The following is a 27,453-nucleotide window of genomic DNA, read 5'->3' on the forward strand; positions in this document are numbered from 1 at the left end:
TCTCCAAATTCCCAGACCGATTCTTTCCATCTGTCTGGCAAAGAACGGCCTTGAAATGCCAGCTTTGGAAAGGCCAGCGTAGAAGTTCCAGAAAACAGGAGCGGGAGGGAAGGCAAGGCTGGGAAGTCAGAAGAAGGGAAAAGAATAAGCAATGGGAAATGATGACAAATGCGTCTTTAATGCACCAGGTCCGCTGGTAAAATTATTTTTATTCTTGGTAGTCGAGCCTGCCCTGTGGAACACAGTCCCATCAGATGTCAAGGAAATAAACATCTATCTGACTTTTAGAAAACATCTGAAGGCAGGGAGGGTTTTGTTTTAATGTTTGAGGTTATGCTTTTTAATACAGTGGTACCTCGGGTTACATATGCTTCAGGTTACATACGCTTCAGGTTACAGACTCCGCTAACCCAGAAATAGTGCTTCAGGTTAAGAACTTTGCTTCAGGATGAGAACAGAAATCGTGCTCTGGTGGTGCAGCAGCAGGAGGAGGCCCCATTAGCGAAAGTGGTGCTTCAGGTTAAGAACAGTTTCAGCTTAAGTATGGACCTCCGGAACGAATTAAGTACTTAACCTGAGGTACCACTGTATTTTGATGGAAGCTGCCCAGAGTGACTGGGGCAACTGGTCTGATATAGAAATAATAAAATAAAATAGTTATTGTTGTTATTGTTATTATATAAATGTCTAAGACTGATAAGTCTGAAAGTATCTAGTAGCTTCTCCTGACACATTCAACTTCCACTCTCACAGCTCTGTTTTTGGAGACAGTTCAAGAACGCAATCACCCATGATCCTTGGTATATAAAGTGGTACCTTGGTTTATGAACAGCCCTGTTAACGAACTATTCGGTTTACGAACCCTGCAAAACCGGAAGTAGTGTTCTGGTTTGCGAACTTTACCTCAGTCTAAGAATGGAAGCCGAACGGTGGAAGGGCACCGGCGGCAGGAGGCCTCATTAGGGAAAGTGCGCCTCATTTTAAGAACGGGTTTGGTTTAAGAACGGACTTCCGGAACGGATTAAGTTTGTAAACTGAGGTACCACTGTATAACATTTCTATGACATTTTACAGTTCTAACTTTGAGGCTCTTTCCCTAAAAGGTATGAGATGCTAAGGATTTGTAGCTCCACTGCGTTGCTGTTACATTTCGTTTTATCCTTTCAGAAGCCATTTTTTCTTGTTCTATTTCCCCATTTTTTAAGGCTCAAGACTGCTTTCTTGACTTAAGTAACAAAATGAAATAAAGACATAGTTGATGAGAAAGAAGACTTGTCTCGAGATTTCAGAGACGGACACGGGGACTTCCTGGCGCGGTTTTTCCAACCGGGGTGAGGAACTTGCTTTGCAACCTTTGGTGAGTTGGGGAGCCATCTTGGTTTTCATAGCAGTCGGGGCTGGACCGGAGGGCTGTCCCGGAAGAAGTCATGGAAGAAGGTGCAGGCCGCCGCGATGAAGCGGATGTACTCTTCAAAGTCCACTTGGTTGTCCTTGTTTGTATCCAGCAATGCCATCAACTCTTCGAAAGCACCGTCTTTTATTTGAAGCTAGGAAAGGAAAAGAAATGAATGGTTGAGAATGGAGAGAAATGATCGGGGACTGAGGGTCCCTTTCAGAATTATCAGCCTAATCATCACCGTCAGTGAATGAGGCATCATTAAAGAATTGTTATTATTGCAATATCACCCCTATATACATAGAAATGTAAGTTTGTCATCATGCTGAAATTCAGGTGGCCGCCAACTGCAGCATGATGCATAGCAAGCAGGCAGGAGGGTGAGGAAGCAATGCAGTCCAGATGAGATGTTTGTGGTTTAGAAAGGAGGAGGAGCTTGGGGAGAACTGTGGGAGGATATGCAAAGGGGTGGGCGAGGTGTAAAGGAAAGGGGGCTAGTCAGATGTGGGGGAATGGTGGTTGGCAAAAAGGTAGGTGGGTTGGCGAGCAGCCCCAGCAGCCCCTAGTTGTTGCTATTGTTAGTCTCGACCAATGGGCCCTTTAAGAATTATCAGCATGGTACAACAACAACGGGATGCGGGTGGCGCTGTGGGTTAAACCACAGAGCCTAGGACTTGCTGATCAGAAGGTCGGCAGTTCAAATCCCCGCGATGGGGTGAGCTCCTGTTGCTCGGTCCCTGCTCCTGCCAACTTAGCATTTCGAAAGCACGTCAAAGTGCAAGGAGATAAATAGGTACCGCTCCGGCGGGAAGGTAAACAGCATTTCCATGTGCTGCTCTGGTTCGCCAGAAGTGGCTTAGTCATGCTGGCCACATGACCTGGAAGCTGTACGCCGGCTCCCTCGGCCAACAAAGCGAGATGAGCACCGCAACCCCAGAGTCGGCCACGACTGGACCTAATGGTCAGGGGTCCCTTTACCTTTACCTTTGCAACAACAACAACAACAACAACAAGATGATCATAGAATCAATTGTAGACTTGGAAGCAACCATGTGGTTTATCCAACGGCCCTGTAATGCAGAGTGACTGGGGCAACCGAGCCAGATGGGCAGGGTATAATTATAATTATTCTTAACCTTACATGGGGCTCAAACCCACGACCCTGAAATTAAGAACCTCATGTTCTTATAATGAGTTGGGGGGGGATGTTTAAAATGACTTTTCTAAAAAGGAATTTTAGGTGCTGAAATCCCAAGGGAGCAGAAAATACTATTTATGTAAGTGACCACGGCTATGTGGATGTTATTGGCCGAGAGATGGAAAGAAGACAAAGTCTCTACCAGAGAAGAATGGGAGATCAAGTTGATGGATTATGCCAAATTGGCAAAAATGACCGGAAGAATCAGAAATCAGGAACACCAGAATTTTAATAAGGAATGGGGAGGGGGGAATTATAATTTATCTTAAAAACCATTGTAAACAGTTTAAAATGTTAGTAGGACTGGAATAACACTTGTAGTTTAATGGTGAATTTTGGACGTAACGGAGATGTAAAAGATTTGGATTATCATAAAAGAGAAAGGAGGAAATGATTAACAATAGGACCTACAAAGGGGAGGAGGAAAGTCCAAGAGATCCCTTGGAATCTTCTTTTTATGCTGTATGTTCGGTATGTGACTGTAAAACTTTGATTTGTAAAACCAAATAAACAAATCTTAAAAACACAATCCATATCTTCTACCAGCTGAGCTATCCTGCGTGATGATGTAATGATGATTGTGATGATTGTGCTGCTGCTGCTGCTGCTGCTGCTGCTGCTGCTGCTAATAATAATAATAATAATAATAATAATAATAATAATAATAAACAACTATTTATATACCACCTATCAACTAAGTCCCCTTTGCAGGGCTAATTTGGAAATCTACGAAACTGTCCCAGGACCCACAAAATACACATTTCACAGAAAGAATACTGGTGGCATTCAGAATCTCCCTCCAAAACAGGAAGACTTCTGATGAATTTTCATCAGGATTTTCACACACACACACACACACACACACACACTGCTGCAAAAATGTGGAGAATGGATCGGAACAAATTCCATCTGCAACCCATAACGCTCAGGAGACTGAGAATGGGGTTGGAAGGAGACCTACGGTTTTCAGGCTGGGAAGCTCGTTTTCCAAGAGTTCCTTCAGTTCCCCTTTGCTGAGTGTGTGTCTGTCGCCTTCCTTCCGGCAGTAGCGCTGGAACGTGCAAACCAGCCCTCCCAGGGCCTGCTCCAGAGTCTGATACTGCTCCATTGCTGGTTCCGTTGGCCAACAGCCCTGCAAGGCAAGGAGACGGGTGGATGAAGGGGCTTGTCATTGTTACGCATTGATTAAGGACAAAACGTTTGCATCACTTCTCAAACAACGTTTCCCAAAGCCATGTAGAAATAAAAACCGGAAACAAAGGGAGGTCAGTGGTGCGTTTAATAGGCAGTCCCTGATTGGTTGGGACATGTATCCAGGACAGGGCTGGGGACGATGGGAGTTGGAGTCCAGCAACTTCTGGCCACAGATTCTCTGCTAGGGATCTACCACAGGAATGGGGAACCTTTTCAAGTCCAAGTACCAAATTTCCTTTTTGGCAACCTTTGGCATGCCAGAGGTGGGCGGAGCCATAAGCGAAAGAAAGTGAGCAGAATAACATCAACCTACCCATATCATCCCCCTCCACCCAGGCAAGCAGGAGGATACCTTCTAGCCAATTGAAGACACTGATGGAGGATGAAATTAATGGACTTAACTTGACAAACTAACGGGAAGGATCCGAAACCGGTGGGACCAGAAATTTACCGAAGACTGGAGTAAATTTACGGATTATTTGAAAAGTATTTGTGATGAACAGATGACGTTTGTAGGTTTGCAAGAAGTTCTGTGAGGGATAATATTAGAAATATTGTAAAAATGGAGGAGAGACAATAAGTGAAGAGATGTAAAGGCAATATTAAGTTAGGAAATGCATAAGAAGTGATTAAGACGAAGGATTATCAGAGGTGCTGATGGAAGTCCAATAAGAATGTATTTGTGATAAATTGTATGGTATGTTTTATAATTTTGTATGTTAAAAACCAATAAAAATATTTATATATATATATAAAAAGAAAACACTGGTGGAAGGTGGGAAGGTGTGTGTCCTAGACAGAACGGGCATGGCAAGGAGAGAAGTATGACCTGGGAAGAAACCTATGGACCAGATGGAGAGGCCTGGAGGACTGTGTTCATCTTCAGACCTGAAGTCCACCATCTATGTGATTCTCCCTTCTTGCAATTCCCAGCATATTGCCTCTAGCAGAGAAAGCAGAACATGACCATCAGGGTTAGTAGCCTCTGAGAGCCTTGTGAGCTTCCATCATTTAGTCTTATCCCCTTTTAAAGCCATCTAGGCTGGTGACCATCACAGCAACGTCAACCGTTTGCAGGCTACATAAGGAGAGCGGTGCTTGGATCACACCAATGGCACATTTAGTCCACCATCCTGTTGCGTGGCGAGTTCCCACCCCCCCAGTGGAAATAAAGACACATGACACAACTATTTAAGGTTAATGGGCTAAATAAGGCCACAACTTTATTGGTTACAGGTGATGAGCGGTATTGGCTTAGGCATTGGTCCTAACTGACTATCCGACTTCAGCCCGTCCACTTGAAGTCCGGGAAGGGTTAACCACCAGTAGGGGGAGTCCTGCTGATGCACATCAACTAGGAACTCCCCCGGGGTCATCGCTTGGGGGCGTGCCTTAGGCCCTCACTTCCATAGGCTTCGGACAGGGCCACGCCCCCCGGAATCCTTTACCGGACTATCCTTCAATATGTGGGGCAGGTGATGGCGCTTCCTCCCCTCTTCCATCTACAGAACTATACCAATGCCTAACTGCCAATACCAAGAAAGTTGTGACGATTTGCTATGAGGTAGGCGAAAACCAAGTGGCTGGTGCCAGTTTGCCAAGCGGAAAAAATTCCTACCAGGCCCCTAAATGGCGACCAACCAAGGTCCATAGCAAGGTCAGAGACGAAAACCTTAAAGGGCGGGAGGGTGGGAAACCAGAGCAGCTGGAGGCGGCAAAAGAAGGAGATCCCTGGCTGCGCCAATGTTAAATAGGGCAGGCCACGCCCCCCGAGCCAGCTGATTGGCTGTCCAGGGGATGACGCGGCCGGGGATTCCCTCAATTGCACGGAGGCTGAGAGCCAGCCGCCACGCACGGTGTGAAGCTCTCAACACCACCTCCTTTTAAGGCGGAAGTGGCTTTCTCACAGTGGCCACCCAAGGGAAGCCCCAAAGTGGGACTTGAGTAAACCAGCAGCTCTTCCGGTCCTGTGGTTTTCAGCCACTGGTGTTCAGAAGCAGAGAACCTCAGCGTTGGAGGTAGACCATAGCCATCAGAGGTGGATAGACCTTTGGGTTGTTGAGTGAATCCTTGAAGACTTCTTCTTCCAGAGACTGTCTCTCCTCCCCTCTGGCTGAGCCACATTAGACATAGCAAGACACGACACCGACATGTAACAAAAGCACCAGCAACTCTCCCCCCTCCACACACAAAAACAGGTAGCAGCATAATACCCACCGAGATCTCCCAAGTCTCAAGTTCCCTTGTTCAGGAGGAAGGCTGAGCTTCAAGTCTCCCAACCTGTCCAGAGTTGCCTTCTGCTACTCCTGTCAATGCCGCCAAGCTCTCCTTGGGAACAGAGGTGACCCACCCATCAGTTGCATCACACCACCTGATCCACACCCTGCCTTGCTTCAGGAGAAGATATACTGCTTCTGTCTGGCACCCGCAAAGCCCCAAGCTCATTTCTCAAACCACTCTTCCACCCAGCACCTCAGGTTTTCTCAAAATGGTTTTCTGCCCAGGAGGTACCGGGTACATTTCCCTGCCTGCAGTTTCAAATTCCTTTGTCATTTTCAGTCTGTTTCTGCCCATCTGCACCACACATTTAAAGCAGCATCGTACGCCAATAATAATAATAATAATAAATTTTTATTTATACCCCGCCCTTCCCGGCGGCTAACACCAGTATAATTACAATAAAAACATAATTGGGGTGTGTGTGTTAAAGTAAAGGGACCCCTGACCATTAGGTCCAGTCGTGGGCGACTCTGGGGTTGCGGCGCTCATCTCGCTTTATTGGCCGAGGGGGCCGGCGTACAGCTTCCGGGTCATGACTAAGCCGCTTCTGGCGAACCAGAGCAGTGCACGGAAAAGGCGTTTACCTTCCCGCCAGAGCCGTACCTGTTTATCTATTTGCACTTTGACGTGCTTTCGAACTGCTAGGTTGGCAGGAGCAGGGACCGAGCAACGGGAGCTCACCCTGTCATGGGGATTCGAACCGCTGACCTTCTGATTGGCAAGCCCTAGGCTCTGTAATTTAACCCACAGTGCCACCCGCGTCCCAATGGGGGGGGAGAGACAAATTTAAAATACGGGTTAAAATACAATTTTAATAGTAGCCCATAGATCAAAACCACAAGGGGAGGGAAACATAAGGGTCAGACTGAGTCCAAACCAAAGGCCAGGCGGAACAGCTCTGCCTTGCAGGCCCTGCGGAAAGATGTCAAGTCCCGCAGGGCCCTAGTCTCTTGTGACAGAGCGTTCCACCAAGTCGGGGCCAGTACTGAAAAGGCCCTGGCCCTAGTTGAGACCAATCTAACCCCCTTGCGACTTGGTACCTCCAAAGTGTTGTCATTTGTGGACCTTAAGGTCCTCTGCGGGGCATACCAGGAGAGGCGGTCCTGTAGGTACGTGGGTCCTAGGGTGCACAGTGACACCTTTGCCCCAAGGAATCCTGGGGGCTGCAGTTGGTCAAGGATGCTGGAAGTTGTTTGGAGGTCCTTATTCCCTTCACTGAGCTACCATTCCCAGAGCGGTTTCAGGAGGGGAACAGGGGTGTCTCCTAACAACTCGCAGCACCTTATTTAAACTACAGCTCCCAGAATCCTTTGGGGGAGCCGTGACTGCTTAAAGTCATATCGTAGTGCTTTAGAAATCTGGCATGAATGTGGCCCAAGACTAAGGAGGAGGAAGTATGGTGGGGGCTGGTTTAGGGCAGACTGTGGGCAGCGGGGCAATGCTCCGCTTTCCCTAATCGGTGAGTCTCCGCTGGACTGAGCAGGCTCACTATGACAATCACCTGGTCAGCAGCCATGGTACAGGCTGGAAGTCCACCTATATCAGAAAAGTCTGGGCAATGCGACCGGGCTATCACTTCTTCTGCCTGAATGTGTGTTTTCACTGGGGTGAATTCTGAAAGTGCTTCTGTTTTAAACACAGAGGGGGTTTTGTGCGGGTGTGTGGAGTCTTTTAATTATGGAATTGCTTTTTAAAAAAATGTAAATTCTTATTGGGCTATGTATGTATGAAGAGTGGTACATAGGTACTTTAAACAAGATCCCTTGATGGTACCGTCTTCTTCTTCTTCTTCTTCTTCTTCTTCTTCTTCTTCTTCTTCTTCTTCTTCGGCGATCCCTCGTAGCCGAGTAAGATTGTCTTCCATGAACACGGTTTTAACAGTGTGTCTGTAGGTGACTGTGGAGGTCAATTCTGGATCCACACGTCCTTCCACAGTGGGGACATAGGTTTCTGCGTGGGAGTCGACCATGGTGTAGGTTTGCCAAGCGTGCCTTCCTCTTTGCACGTTTCTCCCTTGTGTCCTGAGTTCGAGTGTCTTCAAGCAGTACAGTCATACACCAGTATATATGTCTACGCAGATGTAAGCCCCATTGAACTTGGTAGGATTTACTGCCAGGTAAATTTGTAAGATCTTAAGAAGCAGGATTTGAAGAATTACTGACGAAAGAAGAATGGCAGATGAAATTGATGGACTATGCAGAATTAGATAAATTAACAGAAAGGATTTGAAACCTGCGGGACCAGAGATTTACAGAAGATTGGAAGAACTATATGAATTATTTGAAGAGCAACTGTAGTCAACAAATTACGCTAGTAGGACTGCAAGAAGTTTTGTAAGGAGGACTATTTGAAATATTGCAAGAAAGACTATGAGGAGAATTATTAGTGAATGATAATTAGGAGTAATAGAGAAATTAAGAAATGCAGAATAAGTGATAAAGAATGGAAAATCATCAGAGGTGTCTAAAATATTGTATAAGATAAGAAGTTATGTTATATGATTGTTGGAAATGATATGTTAGTCAAAGTCAAATTTTATTAAACGGTCACAGACCAGGTTAACTCGTACAACTAGTCAGCGAAGCTTAGCACCGGAAAAAACAAAGGACAATTTCAATACAGATTAGGCCAAAACAGCAATTTAAAATTAGACAATATACATAAAATTAAGTATTTGCCTTCGCCTGCATATTGACATTGGAAAGCTCTTGTTTCCTACGCCTAATAGCGGCTACACAAAATTTGGCCACATTGATCGTAATTTCAGGAACCTTATCTTCTATCAAGGCTCTCATACGTTGGAGTTCTGGTTCATTTTTACGCTTTTGTAGAACTGGGGCAATAAAGGTCAGGCGTAGATCCTCGTAGTAACTACAGTGCAGCAATACATGCAGACTTGTTTCCACTTCCGATGAGCCACATGGGCAGACACGTGACGCATATGGTTTGCCCTCATATCTGCCTAGCAACAGGGCAGAGGGCAAAACGTTAAATCTGGCCAGGGTAAAGGAGAGTCGGTACTTAGATATTTGTAAATCAGCCAGATAATTTGCGGGTGAGAACCCTCTCCCAAAGTCTCTAATTGTGGCATATTTAGAAATGATATGTTAAAAAAAACCCAATAAAAATGTATAAAAAGAAGGAGGAGGAGGAGGAGGAGGAGGAGGAGGAGGAGGAGGAGGATTTGAGCACAAAAGCAACCTCCCCTGCTGCGGTTTCCAGCAACTGGTATTTGGAAACATTTACTGCCTGCAACATAGGAGAGAGAGCACAGGCTCCATTGTGGGCTAGTAGCCATTGACAACCTTCTCCTCCGTGAATTTGTTTGATCTTCTTTTAAAGCCATTCAAGCTGATGGCCACCACTGCTTATCTTGTGGCAGCGAGTTCCATAGTCCAACTATGTGATGTGCACACGCACAAAGAGCCCAAGCCTACATTGGATTGTCTACTCAAAAGTAAGCCCCACTGACTTCAGTAGGACCCACTAGCAGGGAAGTGTGTGTACAGGATTGTGCTCCAAATAATCTCACAGGAGGCCTGTTAAGATCAGGCATGTTTCCCTCTCCGCCTACCTAGCATGAATGAGATCAGAATAGGGGGGAAAACAAAACACCTCCCTTCCTTTGCCCTTAAAGAAAGCAGCAAGAACACTCTGTCTTAAAAATAGTGTCCGGTGTGCATATAACATGTCATTTTTGGACGAAGATAAATTATATGCTTCTCTTCTCTCTCTCTCTGGCTTCTGGCTCATGAACTTTTTTGTCAATTACAACATGTCAGAGTTATAAATGCAGCAGAAGTATGCCCACCTGAGTGCAATGCAGTTTTATATGAGAAATGTGTCAAAATCTAAAGCTAATTTGTTTTTAAGTGCCCTGGAAAAGTGAATTGGCTCCTCCCGAGAGATTTTGTGTGCTGCTGTGGAACTAGGAAGTAGGTTGGGTGGTTGTATAAGAAGAGAAAGCAGGAAGGAGAGTCAACAGTTTTGTTTTGGGGAAAACTATGGAAAAATTGAGCAAGGGCTTTTCTTCTTTTTTTAAAAAAAAATGGGAACTAACTCAGTGGTTCTGCTCTGTGGGTGTCTTTCTCAGCCTTCAGACTGGGCAAAAGTTTTTTTTTTTAATGGAATAAAGTTTGTTGGTGAGTTGTTGTTTTTTTTAAAGAAACATGCAAGTTCTATCCAAGACAAACACAGTTCCCAATTCTGCATAGGCAGACAGGCTGCCTTTCATTGGAGCCCTGTGTCACAAAGTGACATTTTTATTTGGAAATATGGGGTGTCTAACCTATGGAGGGAGGGGGGTGGGATTTCACAATTTTATATTCTGCACCGAGAGATGTCAGATCTTTCTGCATACAGAGAGGTGATGGAACAGAAGAAGAGACCAGTGAGAGGCAGGTCAGGGTGGATTTTCTCAGGGCGTGAGACCGAGGAAGAGGGAAACTGTCCCAGAGGAGAGCTGGGAGAATTCAATTCTCTGAATGTGGATTGAAAATTAAGATATCATGGAGGGGTATCTATCATCTATCTATCTATCTATCTATCTATCTATCTATCTATCTATCTATCATCTATCTATCTATCTATCATCTATCTATCTATCTATCATCTATCTATCAATCTATCATCTATCTATCAATCTATCATCTATCTATCTATCATCTATCTATCATCATCTAGCATCTATCTAGCATCTATCTATCATCATTATCTATCATCTATTTATCTATCTATCATCTATCTATATCTATCATCATCATTATCTATTGATCATCTATCTATCATCTATCTCTATCTATCTATCTATCTATCTATCTATCTATCTATCTATCTATCTATCTATCTATCTATCTATCTATCTATCATCTATCTCTATCTATCTATCTATCTATCTATCTATCTATCTATCATTATTATTATTATTATTATTATTATTATTATTATTATTATTATTATTATTATCTATCTATCTATCATCATCATCATCATCTATCTATCTCTTTGAGCTTTATTATATTATTTTCCCCTTTCCCCCCATTTTTCTTCTCCCCTCACCTTCTCTTTCTTTCCTCCTTTCCTCCTTTCTACCTCTTCTTTTTTTGCATTATTTATTATTATTATTTTAGACTAGTTCCCTTTTCTTCTGCACCTCCCTTTTCTCTCTCTTTCTTTATTCCTCTTCTTTTTTCTGTAATTTTTATTATTATTTTAGACTAGTTGCCCTTTTATTGCATCCTATGTTGAAAACTCTTAATAAAACCGAAGCGGCATCAGATGCCTTCCACAATTAACCTTCCTTGATGACAAGGAGCAGGGAGGGGTACCTATTATACCCTCTCTGATAATTCACGTTGAGGAACTTGCTTTCGTACCCGGTCACGCCATTGAATCCATTTGGCTTAGGGCTGTCAGCTCTGACTGGCAGCCTCCCTCCAGGGTTTCAGGCAGGGAGAATTTCCCAGGTCTGCCTGGAGATGATGGGGACTGAAGCCGGTACATTCTGTGTGCAAAGAATGAGACTCACCCCTGAGCCCTGGGCCTTTCCCCTAAAGAACAGAGAAGTTATTGCCATCTTCATAATAAACAGCTGCTTTTGGAAATTAGCTAGCTGCCTTCTATTGAGTCAGACCATTGGTCTGGGCTAGGGATGTCAACACCGACTGGCAGCCACCCTCCAGGGTTCCAGACAAGGAGTCTCTCCCAGTCCTATCTGGAGATGTCGGGTTTCGAACCTGGAGCCCTCTGATTGTAAAGCAAGGGCAATGATCCACAGTCCTTCCTCCTGTAAGAAACAGGGCTGCTTGTTTTACCCTCCCAATTTTCAGAGATGAAAACAGGAAGACCCCTGGGCAACCTGCTTTTTCTCTGCCCAAACCTGTTCCCTCTTGTGGCTTCTGAGGAAGTGTGGTATAAATAAGCCGGTCACGAGGTTCCTTTGAAAAAACAAGCAAAAACCTTTTTCAGGATGTTTCGTTGCACAATGCATGCGGTTGCGCTTGGTGCCACTGAAACCCACTTTGCAAGTATTTTTGTTTTTGTTTTTAAATACAGATAAGCAGCTAAGCAGGGTGGAGACATTCAACATCTGATTTGTACCTGCTCTTTTATCACAGCTGCATGAAATGAGGGGACGTGCAGGGACCTGCAACCAAATGTTGCAGCGTGGTGAAGTTGCTTCTGTGTCAGATTCCAGCTGTTTCGTTCTGTCCTTTCCTCCACATTTCCCACTCTTCTAGGAGCCGCAGGTGAGAGCTGAGTGCAGGATGGGGACAAGGAGAGGAAAATGCTCTAATAATGAAATATGGAGACCTGGAAACCAGTTATTCCCTAGGTCGGAATTCTCACACACAGCTTAAAATGGGTGCAGAAGCTCAGGCTTGAGGGCCAAACGCGGCCTTCTAAACATCTCTACCTGGCCCTCAGAACTCTCCTCAGGCCACCCCCCCTCCAAAGGCACATCCTATCGCCACCCCTGCTTCACACCCTCCTTGAATGTTTCTGCCTGGCTGGGATGTGTCTCTGAACTCTGATCTCGCCTCTTGCATGCCTGGGTGGAGGATAGAGAGAAAAAGGGCTGTAGAAAATAGCTCCACCCCTTTTGCTTGTGGCCCCACCCACCACTGGCACGTGGCCCCTGGATATTTGCCCATAAATTAAGGTCATATATATATAATAAATGTTCATAAATGTACCAAGCAAACACGTATATAAATATATAAACCACATGTCTGAAGCAGCACAGGAAAGCAGTCCTGGAGCCATTTTGGCTCCCAAACTGACTAAATGTTTTCTCTGCAAGGTCAAAGGAAAATGGAAAAGCCTCCCCATTGTCTTTTCCTTCACAAATCCTGTCTTAAGGGTATGTCTGTGTATGAATAGGGTGAGCCTGTGACCTGGCTCGGGAACTAAGTATTTGTCACTACAAAAGACCGGCCAGGCTAACCAGGCAATCCAATCAAGTGACCATTAAACAGGTAACCTGTCAAACAGGAGATAAACGACAGGAGGTAAACAACGCACTCAGATTTCTGCTGTAGACCGCCCTTTCTGTGATGTAGGTATGATGTTTCTGGGGGGTGGTCTTGGACTCCAAGGCGGGCAATTTAAAATGTCTATATAAAGGCGGACACACCTTTGTTCAGGGTACTCCTCCTTTCCTGCATGTGAGGGGAGCACCCTGTTGCAACAGATCAATAAAGATCAGGCTTACTAGCTGCTTTGCTTCTCAATATTCTCTGGTTGGCCTCTGTTCTTTTCTCCGACCGATGGAGAACCTACAAAAAAATCTCTCAGAGCTCTTGTGTCCCCCATAAGGGAATGTGGCCCTCAGCCTTGGCTTAAAAATTGCCAGCCGAAAGAACACACACACACACACAATTTGAATAATCTTTATTACTGTATGGTCAGCCCCTCCTGGCAGGTTTTTGGTCAGGCTGGTGTAACAGTGAAAGAGGTCCCCTTGGAAACGCTGACCTCATCTCTTCCGGTTGTTCTCATCTGAGCACTCCTGGAAGAACTCGTTGCACAGGGAAGCGGTGAGAGCCAAGAAGACAGCGTACTCCTGGAAATCCAGTTCCTCATCTCCATTCTCATCTAGTTTCTTCATCAAGTTCTTGAACCCGGGTTCGTCTATCTTGCCCTGCGAGAAAGAGATGAGAGTAAAGCAGATTTCCTTGCATAGTACCGATGCCCCGTGTGTGTGTGTGTGCTGAATTCAGGTTTTACGGCATAAAGTGCAAGATTCAACAAAAGATCTGAAACAAAAACTTTATTCAGCTATGCCTGGCAATGACTCTGGGAGTGGTCCGCCTGGAAAAAGCTTCCCTTCGGGAACCTGTTCTCCTTACCTTCAGTTCCATTAATTCATGGTGCGGAGAGCCTAAGGGCCATGGTTCGGTGGGTGAAGCACCTCCTTTGCACACAGAGACTTCCAGGTTCAATCCCAGTACATCTTCGGGAAGTGCTGAGAGAGAGCCACTTCTGCCAGTCAGTATGTTAAGATAGATGGACTAGTTGGTCTGCCTCTGTATAAGGAAGCTTCTGTGCTCCAAAGCTTTGCGAGTTCCAAGTACTCAATCCAGTTCCCTTATCCTTGACTTAGACCCTAAAGATGTATGGCAACATTATTTCTATTGTTTAGGGAGTTTCGTTGGATTTTGTTGGTGCTGCTGTTACTGATATTAGCTTTTGTATCTTTATTTTTAGATCTTAGAACGATACACATGGAAATGGTTCAATTACGGTCATGTACTTTTTGATATGTTTTATTTATTGTCTGTGGCTACTTTTACTATGTTTCTAGTTATGTATATCTTTTCACGTCAGGGATAGTTCAATCGGTAGAGCACGAGACTCTTATCCTCAGGATCAGTGATATGAGCCCCACGTTGGGCAAAAGATTCCTGCACTGCCGGGGTTGGACTAGATGACCCTTGGGTCCCTTGTATGATTCTATGTTGTAAGCCGCCTTGAGGAGGTTTTTAGCTATGGAAAGGCGGCATACAAATAAAATGATGAGAATGATCACCACCTCCCTCCATCCCCTGCCACAACCTCGGAAGGGAACTCTTTGATACGATACAATAATCTTTATTGTCATTGTCCCATACAGAACAACGAAATTGAAAAAATCTACACCAGTCATTCAAAAACCCACAAGCCTGCTATCCCAGCCTGGTTAGCCCCTAAAAACTCTGGTACCCCACAATTGAATACAATATATTCACATAAAGGCTACCTTAAAAGGTAAAGGGACCCCTGATCATTAGGTCCAGTCGTGGCCGACTCTGGGGTTGCGGCGCTCATCTCGCTTTATTGGCCAAGGGAGCCGGCGTACAGCTTCCGGGTCATGTGGCCAGCATGACTAAGCCGCTTCTGGCGAACCAGAGCAGCGCACGGAAACGCCGTTTACCTTCCTGCTGGAGCGGTACCTATTTATCTACTTGCACTCTGACGTGCTTTTGAACTGCTAGGTTGGCAGGAACAGGGACCATGCAACGGGAGCTTACCCCGTCGCAGGGATTCAAACCGCCGACCTTCTGATCAGCAAGCCCTGGGCTCTGTGGTTTAACCCACAGCGCCACCTGCATCCCTAAAGACTACCTTATACTGCGTTTAAAACAAAAATCGCATTTGGATAGAAACTGTTTCTCAGGTGGCTAGTCCTAGTCTTTATAACCCTGTACAGTCATACCTCGTGTTGCGTTTGCTTCAGGTTGAGCGTTTTCAGGTTGCATCCCGCAGCCACCCAGAAGTACCGGAAAGGGTTACTTCCGGGTTTTGCCGCTCATGCATGGGCAAACACTCAAAATGACGTCACACACAGAAGCGGCGAATCGCGGTACGCGCATGCGCAGACGCAGGTTGCGTTCTGCTCAGGTTGTGAACAGGGCTCCGGAACGGATCCCGTTCGCAACCAGAGGTACCACTGTACCTTCTTCCAGAAGGCAGAAGCTGAAAGAGATCATTTCCGGGGTGGGCACTATCCTGCACTATCTCTGCAGCTTTCTTACGGCACCTGGAAGCATAGATTTGATCCAGAGTGGGAAGAGTGCACCCAATTATTCTCTCCGCAGTCTTTACAACCCTGGACAGCATTGTTTTCCCCCTGACCGTTCAGCTCCCAAACCACACACACAGACCATAAGTTAATACACTCTCCACAGTACAATGGGAAAATGCCATCGCCGTAGGATCTCACCCTGACAAAGGTGGGGAGTTCGTGGAGAAGCAGCTCCCTCATTTCAGCCTTGTTGAGCTTAAGCCGGTCTCCTTCCTTGCCGGAATATTTGTGGAAGGTGTTCACCAGAACCCCCAGGCACTCCTCAAGGGGAGCTTGCATCTCGATGTCTGGAAGGGGGGGGAAAGGAAGATGCAGAGAGAGGAGTAGGATTAGAACTCAGCCCTCAGTGGTTACAAAACTGGACTTGCAGGCTAGATAAATTCATGGAGGGAGAGGCTGTCAATGGCTGTCAGTCATGATGGCTGTGCTTTTTCTCCATGGTCAGAGGGAGTACAGTGGTACCTCGGGTTACAGACGCTTCAGGTTACAGACTCCGCTAACCCAGAAATAGTACCTTGGGTTAAGAACTTTGCTTCAGGATGAGAACAGAAATATCACGGCGGCGGCACGAGGCCTCATTAGCTAAAGTGGTACCTCAGGTTAAGAGCAGTTTCAGGTGAAGAACAGACCTCCAGAACAAATTAAGTTTTTATCCCAAGGTACCACTGTAATGCTTCTGAACCTCTGTTGCTGCAAACTGCAGGAATAATAATAATAATAATAATAATAATAATAATAATAATAATAATAATAATAATTTATTTATACCCTGCCCATCTGGCTGGGTTTCCCCAGCCACTCTGGGCGGCTCCCAACAGAATATTAAAAACACGATAAAACATTTAAAGCTTCCCTAAACAGGGCTGCCTTCAGATGCCTTCTTCTGAAAGTCAGATAGTTGTTTATCTCCTTGACATCTGACGGGAGGGCGTTCTGCAGGGTGGGCGCCACCACCGAGAAGACCCTCTGCCTGGTTCCCTGTAACTTTGCTTCTCTCAGTGAGGGAACCACCAGGAGAACCTCAGAGCTGGACCTCAGTGTCCGGGCTGAACGATGGGGGTGGAGATGCTCCTTCAGGTATACTGGGCCAAGGCATACTGGGCCAAGCAGAGAGTGTTCTTGCAATCGGGTCCTTCTGAGGGTTTCCCACAGACATCTGGCTGGCCACTGTGAGAACAAGATGCTGGACTGGATGGGACACAGACCTAATCCTGCTGGGTGATTCTTGTGTCCTTATGCAACAAAATAAGACGTGGGTAGCTAAGATGCTCTGGTCTCCTTGCAAGAAGGAACGGCTTCTCGCTCAGTGGTTGAGCCCTTGCTCTGCATGAAGAATGTCCTGGGTTCAAGCCCCAATGCATAGCTGTCCACTTTTCCCTTTTCTTGCGAGGAATCCTATTAGGAATATGGGAATTTCCCTTAAAAAAAGGAAAACGTTGACAGCTACGCCCCAATGGCATCTCCAGGCTAAAGCCGGGAATGTGCTCTGACTAAAACCCTGCTGCCAGTCAGTGTAGACAGCACTGTGCTGGCCAGACCAATGATCTGATTCAGTAGAAGGCAGTTTCCTACGTTCTGCCTCCTGGATCTTGCGGAACTCCATCTCCCACGAGCCCCAGACAACATGGCGAGTAGCCAAGGGACAATGGGAGCAGTAGTCTATCAACATCTGGGGGTGCCCCATAGACTTCCTCTATCACTGTCCTAGACCAATCATGTCCCAACCAATCAGGGATCACTATTGAATGCACTTAGTAAAGCAAAGATGGGGAACTTGTGCCCTTCTAGATTTTGTTGGACTCCATCTCCCTGCCGCCCTGGCCAGCACAGCTGTTTGTTTTTAGAAGATGGTGAAGAGAAGGGGGGGGGGATGACTCACCCAGCTAAGTAGAGGGAGAAACCCAGCCGTATGAAACTACGATGTAAACTCAGCCGAATGTTTCTTTTCTGGCGCCCAGCAAACAACTGCTCTGCATAGCCTCCGCTTCCAGAAATGCCGGTGTCTCGTGCTCAGTTCTGCAGCGGGAACCCTTGACTCCGAGCCACCTCTTTGCTCCTAGCAAGCCCTGAGTTCGAGGCTCCTCTTGTCCCTTTCGCCAGCAGAGCCTGAAGCAGAGAGAGGGAAAATATCCTTTTAAAAAAAACCGAACGCTTCTGCTGTCAGAGTGACTCCAAAAGCCTAGCATATGTTAGGAATGTTGTAGATAGAAGCCTAGATTTCAACAGGGACATGTTTATTATTCCCATCCCTGCAGTGCTTACGAAATAATAAACTGGATCTGCCGAAAGCCTGTCTCTGAAGCCTGTGCGTGTGGGAACATGACTCAAAGGAAGGGATCAGCGACAGGGTAGAACCTTTGCATGCAGATGACCCCAGGTTTGGTCCCTGCCACCTCCAGGTTGGCCTGGGAAAGACTATATTTTCCAACATTTTCCCGATGAAAATAGGGATGTTCTGTTCAATGCTGCTGCTGCTGCTGCTGATAATAATAATTTTTATTTATACCCCGCCCTCCCCAGCCAAGGCCGGGCTCAGGGCGGCTAACAAGCAATAATAAAAACAAGTTGAATGAATACAACTTAAAAACAAGATTAAAATACAACATTAAAATATTAAAATGCAGCCTCATCACAGGAGGAGAAAGGAAAAAGGAAAAAGAAAGAGGGGGAGGGAATCAAATTGGCTCCAAGCCAAAGGCCAGGTGGAACAACTCTGTCTTACAGGCCCTGCGGAAAGAAATCAGATCCCGCAGGGCCCTGGTCTCATGAGGCAGAGCGTTCCACCAGGCCGGGGCCAGTGTTGAAAAGGCCCTGCCTCTGGTTGAAGCTAATCTAACTTCCTTAGGGCCCGGGACCTCTAGGGTGTTGATGGTGATGACGATGATGATGGTACTCCGCCCATCATCACTGTGGGTTGCCACAGCCACTCTGGGCAGCTTCCAACATATATAAAAACATAATAAAATGGCAAGAGTATTGTTAGCCCAGAAATGGAAGCAAGAAGAAATTCCGACGAAAGAAGAATGGCAGATGAAATTAATGGACTATGCATAATTGGAACAAAATGACAGGAAGGATTCGAAACCTGCAGGACCAGAGATTTACAGAAGATTGGAAGAAGTATATGAATTATTTGAAGAGCAGCTGTAATCAACAAATTATGCTAGTAGGACTGCAAGAAGTTTTGTAAGGAGAAATATACGAAGTGGTACAAAGTAGAAAAAGATAGAGATATTGGTTATGAGTTTGAAATGTAATAGGGAAGATAAGAAATGCATACTGAGAGATTGGATTGGAAAATTTTCAGACAGGACTGATGGAAGTCAAAAAAATTGAATAAGATGTAAAAGTATGTTTAATTACTGTTGAAAATGATATGTGTATACAGTGGTACCTCGGGTTAAGTACTTAATTCCTTCTGGAGGTCCATTCTTAACCTGAAACTGTTCTTAACCTGAAGCACCACTTTAGCTAATGGGGCCTCCTGCTGCTGCCGCGCCGCCGGACCACGATTTCTGTTCTCATCCTGAAGCAAAGTTCTTAACCTGAAGCCCTATTTCTGGGTTAACAGAGTCTGTAACCTGAAGCATATGTAACCTGAGGTACCACTGTGTGTGTGTGTGTGTGTGTGTGTGTGTGTGTGTGTGTAACATAATAAAACATTAAATATTTAAAAACTGTCCCTATACAGGGTGCCTTCAGATGTCTACTAAAGGTTGCATAGTTACTTATCTCCTTGGCTTGTGGGGGTCGCATAATTCCATACCCTCCAACATTTCTCCAGTGAAAATAGGGACGTCCTAAGGAAAATGGGACATTCCGGGATCAAATCAGAAACTGGGACGGCTTCTGTAAATCCCTGGGAAACAGGGACACTCGGAAGGTCTGAAGGCTCCGTCTGAAACCATGGACAGCTGCTGCCGGACAGATAGGCTACAATTCCCATCAGCCCTGAGACCCTGACCATTGGCTATGTTGCCTGGGGGGTGATGGGAGTTGGAGTCCAACCTCATCTGGAGGTCACCAGAAGGAAGCCTGTTGTGTTCATTCCAAAGTATTGCATTGGGTAAGTAGAGCTTTGTATGCAGGTTTCACCCCCCGGGAACTCTGGGTGGGACCAGGAATGCAGCCAAGCCTGAAGCCCTGTAAAACCACTGCTGGCCAGTGCAGACAGTACTGAGATAGATGGACCAGTGGTCTGACTCAATTAAGGCAGCTTCCTATGTTGCTCTGTCATAGGGGAAGGCCTCACCATCTACTCTGCATTCAGAAGGTTTGAGGTTCAGTCCCTCGAGGGACACAGGTGGCGCTGTGGGTTAAACCACAGAGCATAGGACTTGCTGATCAGAAGGTCGGCGGTTCGAATCCCCTCAATGGGGTGAGCTCCCGTTGCTCTGTCCCAGTTCCTGCCAACCTAGCAGTTTGAAAGCACGCCAGTGCAAGTAGATAAATAGGTACCGCTCCAGCGGGAAGGTAAACGGCGTTTCCGTGCACTGCTCTGGTTCACCAGAAGCGGCTTAGTCATGCTGGCCACATGACCCGGAAGCTGTACGCTGGCTCCCTCGGCCAATAAAGCGAGATGAGCGCCGCAACCCCAGAGTCGGCCACGACTAGACCTAATGGTCAGGGGTCCCTTTACCTTTACCTTTACCCTCCAGATAGGACTGCCATTGTACTCATGGCGAGTAACGATTTCTGTCTGGATTCCTTGATAAACCCAGTAACCGCAGCCCTTTCCTTTGAGAAGTGCTGTTCCCTCAACCCCCAGTCCCAGTTGGAGACACAGCCTCAGGCCTTCGAGTCGAAACCTGCCAAACAGGTGTGTGAAAAGAGGCCCACCCAGGTATCTGGACTGTTCTCAGATTGCCAGGCTGCTTCGTGCCTTGGGTGGTTCATTTCCTGCGTTGCTGTGGTTTGTTGCCTGCCTATATGCACTGAGACGGTCACCTTCCAACCTCACTCCCCGCTTTAATTGTAGACACCAAATAAAAGTAAACAGCAAGCATCTCCTGTCTCCCCCCTCTCTCTGATCCACACAGACGTACATCTCAAATGCTCATTACTGCCTCCATCCCAGAATATTCTCCAACCCACTAAATCCGGTGGAAAATCTGGAATGGATTATCTGGTAATCAGAGTTTTCTTTTTCTGGAATCACGGCTAGGAATATAACAATAATAATTTTCTTATTTATACCCCGCCCACCTGGCTGGGTTTCCCTAGCCACTCTGGGCGGCTTCCAGAACTTATAAAAACATAATAAAACGTCAAACATTAAAAACTTCCTGATACAGGGCTGCTTTCATATGTCTCTGAAAAGTTGTGTAGTTCCTTTATCTCCTTGAAATCTGGTGGGAGGGCGTTCCACAGGAACGGGCAGAACGGGATATTCATTTCCCACATGGCAGCAGAGCTAAAGGTTCTCCAATGTGCCATTCAACAGTGAAAGCCTATAAACCAGCGGTTCTCAACCTGTGTGTCCCCAGATGTTGTTGGACTACAACTCCCATCATCCCTGAGCTCTGGCCTTGCTAGCTAGGGGTGATGGGAGTTGTAGTTCATCGACATCTGGGGACACACAGGTTGAGAAAGGCTGCTATAAACGGACAACTCTGCCAATGCCTCATCACCGTTCACAGCAAGAGAGGGGTTAAATAGCACTTTGCCCTTTCACCTGAGACCTGACTTGCACAGGGGGTGGAGCTAACCGCTGTGCCCCCACCATCCCTTTCTCAATCCATGCTACTAGTCCCTGTGAGAAATTTTTTGCCACCATCCAATTTTCTGTGAATTACGAAATCCTCTACATAAGGTGCCCTGACAAGTAACCACCAAGGGAAAAAAGGACAGGAAGGTCAGGGTTAATATTAAAAAGAAAATTTTATTGTTATGAATTTAAATTGGAAGACACTGCAAGTGTGATCCTCCAGGGCTTATTTTTTGGGGAGTGGGCATTTGGGGCAACCCCGAAAGAATTCGTCGAATCCCATCGCCACACAAGCCAGGAAGCACAAGAATTCCTGGAAGTCTATTTCCTGGTCCCGGTTGTGGTCCAGGTCATTCATGATCTTCTGGAATTCCGCCCCGTCCATCCGTTTCTGGGAGCATTGGAAAGAAAAAAGTAAACCGTTAGCTGCAATAATTCAGAGCCTGTTTTTCTCTTCCTTCCTCTTCACCGTTTCCTTTCATGCTGTGTCTTTTTTTTTTGGTTGTAAAAAGGAGGGTTGGGATTGCATTGAGATTTTTAAAAAAAATAATCTTATGATAACTCTGGGATCCTTTTTGCCAAAGAGTAGAGGTGCTTTTATAACAACAACAACAACAACAACAACAACAACAACAACAACAACAACAACAACAACAACAACCACCATTTTAACTAAAGATCCACTCAAACAGGCCAAGCAACAGGTACACTGAGAAGGCAGGCAACTAAATACAGTGGTACCTCAGGTTAAGTACTTAATTTGTTCCAGAGGTCCGTACTTAACCTGAAACTGTTCTTAACCTGAAGCACCACTTTAGCTAATGGGGCCTCCTGCTGCTGCTGCTGCTGCGCCGCCAGAGCACGATTTCTGTTCTCATCCTGAAGCAAAGTTCTTAACCTGAAGCACTATTTCTGGGTTAGCGGAGTCTGTAACCTGAAGCGTCTGTAACCCGAGGCACCACTGTAAGCCCAAGTTCCTTTGCACTTCTTCCTTGGACATTCCCCTGTTACAAGCCTTTTAATTTTATTTAATTTGTGAATTTAATGAGAAGGGAAAGGAAGAAAAGATGAAACAGCACTTAAAGAAGAAAAATAGAGAAGAGAAAAAATATGAATGATCTGTAATAAGACACAAACAGTATTACACAGACCGCCATCAGGTCACATTGTGGTTATAGTGATCAGTAGCGCACAAATCTTAAACTTCATCCAGAATTTACCTTAGATGCCTCTGTATTGGGCAGCTTACATATAAATAGGCCTTTGGGTTCGTCCCTCTAGGACATGGGTAGGCAAACTAAGGCCCGGGGGCCGGATCCGGCCCCATCGCCTTCTAAATCCGTCCCACGGACGGTCTGGGAACCAGCATGTTTTTACATGAGTAGAATGTGTCCTTTTTAAAAAAATGCATCTCTGGGTTATTTGTGGGGCATAGGAATTTGTTCATTTTTTATTTTATTTTTCAAAATATAATCCGGCCCCCCACAAGGTCTGAGGGACAGTGGACCGGCCCCCTGCTGAAAAAGTTTGCAGACCCCTGCTCTAGGATATGACCACAGATTGCCACCAGTACCTTCCCCAAATTTCAGCCACTTACCACTTACCGTTTTCCATCTTAAAGCAAAAAAACACATCTTCAGCATAAAATACCCCAGAAATGCATTGAGGTGTGTTTATAAAACATAAGAGCCTTTTGGATCAGGCCAAGAGCCCATCTAGCTCAGAATCCTGTTCCCCCAGTGGCCAATGCAAGCAGGATTCAAGCGCAAAAGCCATGTCTCCCTTCCAGTGGTATTCAGCAGCTGGGATTCAGAAGCCTAGCCATCCTCTTTCAAAGTCATCTGCTGTGGAACCTTGGTTCTCAAACGGCTTAGTTGATGAACAAATCGGTTCCTGAATGCCGAAAACCCAGAAGTAAGTGTTCCGGTTTTTGAACATTTTTCAGAAGCTGAACGTCCGATGCGGCTGTCAGCTATTGTTTCCAGGGTGCCTGCACCAATCGGAAGCCGTGCCTTGGTTTTCTAACGTTTTGGGAGTCATACGGACTTCCGGAACGGATTAAGTTCAAGAACCAAGGTTCCACTGTATTTTGGTAGCCACCCCGCCTCCTATCAGAGGGCGTTCCAAAGTTTAACAATGCGCTGTGTGAAAATGTACTTTCTTTCCTCTTTCCTGAGACAGGTAAAAGACCAATGTTAGCAGACTGGGGGAGTAAAACACCCCATCATCCCCCCCCCCCAAAGATAAAGCAGGCAGCTATCTTAATTGTCCATTTAAAGACATCCAGATCCACTAATTCAAAATATCATCTGCCCTACCCTTTTCACGAACTGCCTTCTGGATATTACAGTTTCAAGCTAATCAGCAGGGTCTGGATTCGAGATGCGACACAGAGGCCTCTCACCATGTCCTTTGACATCACTAAACAACAACAAACCTCTGGTTACGTGAAGCATATTCAATAAACACACAAGACGTAACCGGCTGTACGTTTGAATAAATAAGGTATACTATTCATTGTATTAAATTGTAGATTTCAACAGAAGTAGCTCAGTTCAACAGAAGTAGCTGAGTTCAACGAAAAAAGCAGAAGACCCAGTGGATCAGTTCATTCTCTAGTCAGTTCTTGCATAAGGTCCATACAAGTATCTATTCCACCTGTCTGTTCATAGAATCCAGTAATCCACACGAAAGGTTGTTACAGTTCCACAGAATCCTTTCACAGAGTCTAAGACAAGGATTTCCGGAATATTAGCCTTGTTTCACCATCCTGGGCTTCATCAGTAGTACAAGGTAAAGGGACCATTAGGTCCTGTCGTGACCAACTCTGGGGTTGCGGCGCTCATCTCGCTTTATTGGCCGAGGGAGCCGCTGTACAGCTTCCGGGTCATGTGGCCAGCAGGACTAAGCTGCTTGTGGCGAACCAGAGGAGCGCATGGAAACGCCATTTACCTTCCCGCTGGAGTGGTACCTATTTATCTACTTGTACTTTGACGTGTTTTCGAACTGCTAGGTTGGCAGGAATCAGTAGTACAAACTCATATATGATATCATAGGACAGTGGATCTTATAGCATAGTAGTATCTGGTGTCCTATGATATTATATATGAGTTTGTACTACTGACGAAGCCCAGGACGGCGAAACAAGGCTAATATTCCGGAAATCCTTGTCTTGGACTCTGTGAAAGGGTTCTGTGGAACTGTAACAACCTTTTGTGTGGATTTTGGGACTCTATGAACAGACAGGTGGAATAGACACTTACACACATATGGACCTTATGCATGAACTGATTAGAGAATGAACTGATCCACTGGGTCTTCTGATTTTTTCGTTGAACTTTGACATCACCAAACATGCACTACACGCTTCCCAGTTAATCCGAATGTTTTTGCGCAAACGACGACTTAACATCCCAGGGTTTTTTCTGATGGAAGGACTTACGCCATGGAAGGCGGGGAGTTCGTTCATCAGGAGCTCTTTCATCTCCGACTTGTTGAGCTTGTACTTATCCCCCTCCTTCCCGGAATATTTGTGGAAGGTCGCGACGATGGTGGCCAAGCACTTTTCCAAAGGAGTTGCCATGGTGAACCTGAAAAAGACCAAGGGGAGAGCAAAGTGGGAATATCCAAGGGGAAAAGAACCAAGGAGCGTGTGTTTAGAGGAATGGACAGACAAATCTGTAGGGTAGACAGACAGATGGTTGAAGAGAAGGGTGAATAAGATGATCAAGGGTCTGGAAACCAAGCCTAATGAGGAGCGGTTTAAGGAGCTGGGTGGATTTTGCCTGGAGAAGACTTGGAGGTGACACAATAGGCACCTTCAAATCTCTGAAGGGCTTTCAGATGGAGGACAGAGCAAACTCGATTACTTGAGCTAGCCGACCTGACTGGAAGAGTCCGTGACCAGAAGGAGGAGGATTATCAGGAGAAATGGATGAAATTTAAAGACTATTTAGTTAAACATGTTAAGTTAACTTAATTGGAAAAGCTTGCAAATATCAGATAGGCTTAGGATTTAAACATGTAACGTGATGAATCAATAGGTTTAATACTGAATTGGAAAGGGGAAAAAAGATGTTAAGTGATTAAGTTAATTTTATAATAATATTAGTTTTGGAAAACCGTTAAAATGATGTACACTGAAATTCAACCAGGGGGATACGAGGAAGTCACTTAACAATGTTACTAAGATTGGTTTAAATACAGTGGAGATTTATGTTTGTTTGTTTGTTTGTTTATTTGTTTGTTCAATTTTTTTTTGGAAAATCAATAATTTTTTTTGGAAAGCCAAACAAACTCGATTTCTGCTGCTCCAGAGGGTAAGACCCAAATTATAAGAAATGAGATTCCACCTAAACATCAGGAAGAACTTTCTGACGGTAAGAGATGTTTGACAGGAGAACGGACTACCTTGGAAGCTGCTGGACTCTACATCACAGGAGGTTTATCAGGAGAGGTTGGGTGGCCACCTGCTGGGAATTATTTAGCGCTGTTTCCTGCATTGCAGGGACTTGGACTACATGACCTCTGGGGTCCCTTCCAGCTCCATGATTCTAGCCTGTCAGCCATACCCTCTTGCAGGATACTCCATTCCATTTCTCTCCTGGTTTTCGACACCCTCATTCCATCTCCCAACAGCCGGTCAAGATTCTGTGACCACTGCATATCCTGTATCTTCTGCGGGTTGTTTGGGGTGGTTCCCCCCCCATTAGGATCCCCACATCCTAAAGTTTTGGATCTCTGCAAACCTCAAGATTCCCCCCAGAACACCGACACATCCTTCTTGTGCATGGCTGGTCCTGTTTTGGCTACATAAAGTCCCATAATTGGTAGAATGAATTTGCTATCAGTATATCTTATAAACAGAAAGGATGAGCACCGTGGGGTATACTCAGAGGAGACCTACTAACGTTAATGGACCTGAGTTCGTCTCGCTAATGGATTTCAGTGGGTCTGCTCTGAGTAGGATGAACATGGTTTGCACTGAGACAGACCACTGATCCACCTAGCTTTTAGTAGTCTAACCATTAACGGTCCTTTTCTTTCCTTCCTCCCCAATCCTCTTGTTAAAATTTGGAGGTGGGCAGTGGTTTGAGCCTGGGAGATCTTTCCACATGGAAGGGAAGCGCTCTACCATTGAGGTATGGTCCTCTCCTAAAGCAAGCCTAGAGGACACACAGTTCTCCAGATGTTGTCAGGCCACAACTCTGGCCATGGTGAGGGAGGATGGGTCTAGAGGAACTTGGGAGTCCATAAAGCCTGGCAGAGCCGTATGTCCCTCTGTCCTGCTCTAATGGGATGGGCCCCCAATGCCAACATCTCCAGAACATCCTAGCATCCTTCACCACCTTTTCCCTTACCAAAGTACAGAGTCCCATTTCTGGCTGAGTCACATGAAAAGGCATCCTCCCCAACACAAGAATTTGAGCCACAAAGAAGGGGAATTCTACAGAATTTGCAAACATCTGTCTCTTGACCTCGGTCCAAGGCCCTGGAGGGCTCTATCGGGGACATCTCCTCTCAGGACTTCACAAAAGCACACACACCACCAGCTGTTTTGAGTTGCTGATGGAAGGAAGGACAGGAAGAGACTTACCAAGAAGAACGGCAGCACGGATTCTGGAGACAAAGTAGAGGGACGTTGTCTGAGTACAGTCGATGGAGGCCCTTATACCTTCTCCTGGTCCAGCCTCCCAAAGTACCACCAGACCTGATTGACTCTGTATTGGCCAATAACAAAGCACATCATCTGTGGAGTGTTTTCCCTGCCCAACAGCTGATTGGCTCATGGGGTTCTCTGGACACGGCAAACCAACCAACCAGCCTGTCCCTCGCCCATCCCGCATCGCCCACCGCCGCCCCATTTTTGCCCAGCCAGGTGTATAACCTCATCAGGCTCCATACATGGGCCACTGGCCTCGCATCCTGACAGGTCTCAGGCTGATGATGTGCCGCCCCGAGATGCGATCTGACACTTGAGCAGATCCCGCGAGGCGCATGGAATCTGATGGTTCAGTCGCCTCGCTTAACCCCTTCTGATTGGTGGAACCATGAATAAGAACATCGGAAGAGCCTTGGTGCTGGATCAGGCGGATAGTGTGTCTACTCCGGCA

At 45.9% G+C, this 27,453-nt stretch overlaps 3 protein-coding genes and 1 long non-coding RNA gene across 4 annotated transcripts in view; 1 reads left to right on the plus strand and 3 right to left on the minus strand.

Moving 5' to 3' along the window:
• The window catches only part of LOC308575278 (protein S100-A13-like), a 110,130-nt gene that overhangs the window by 42,204 nt on the left and 40,473 nt on the right, over positions 1–27,453 (plus strand). The gene's annotated exons all lie outside the window — the stretch shown is intronic.
• Positions 176–6,120, minus strand: LOC308575274 (protein S100-A3-like). Its single transcript, XM_081173941.1, has 3 exons — positions 6,006–6,120; positions 3,556–3,726; positions 176–1,547 (listed from the first exon to the last, which is right to left on the minus strand). Exons 2-3 carry the CDS (start codon positions 3,700–3,702, stop codon positions 1,383–1,385), a joined length of 312 nt encoding a protein of 103 aa, XP_081030067.1. The 5' UTR covers positions 3,703–3,726; positions 6,006–6,120; the 3' UTR covers positions 176–1,382.
• Positions 176–27,453, minus strand: part of LOC308575335 — a 29,456-nt gene continuing 2,178 nt past the window's right edge. Inside the window, exon 2 of the long non-coding RNA XR_014002782.1 lies at positions 176–355. This is a non-coding gene — a long non-coding RNA (uncharacterized lncRNA). The remainder of the gene's footprint in view (positions 356–27,453) is intronic.
• LOC308575558 (uncharacterized protein) lies at positions 13,546–27,127 on the minus strand (the record flags this gene model as incomplete). The annotated part of the gene is made up of 5 exons (XM_081174313.1): positions 26,937–27,127; positions 24,783–24,930; positions 21,581–21,731; positions 15,772–15,920; positions 13,546–13,710 (listed from the first exon to the last, which is right to left on the minus strand). Exons 2-5 carry the CDS (start codon positions 24,921–24,923, stop codon positions 13,546–13,548), a joined length of 606 nt encoding a protein of 201 aa, XP_081030439.1. The 5' UTR covers positions 24,924–24,930; positions 26,937–27,127.

This window comes from Podarcis bocagei (assembly GCF_964188305.1).
Source record: "Podarcis bocagei genome assembly, chromosome: 16".
Classification (NCBI taxonomy): Eukaryota; Metazoa; Chordata; class Lepidosauria; order Squamata; family Lacertidae; genus Podarcis; species Podarcis bocagei.

Bases quoted from the DNA above. Each gene is read 5' to 3' on its own strand.
- LOC308575274 (XM_081173941.1), bottom strand. From the start codon at position 3,702: ATGGAGCAGTATCAGACTCTGGAGCAGGCCCTGGGAGGGCTGGTTTGC. The intron at 1,548-3,555 runs GTAGGTCTCCTT...TTCCTTTCCTAG, and splicing joins AGCTTCCCAGCCTGAAAACC to CTTCAAATAAAAGACGGTGC.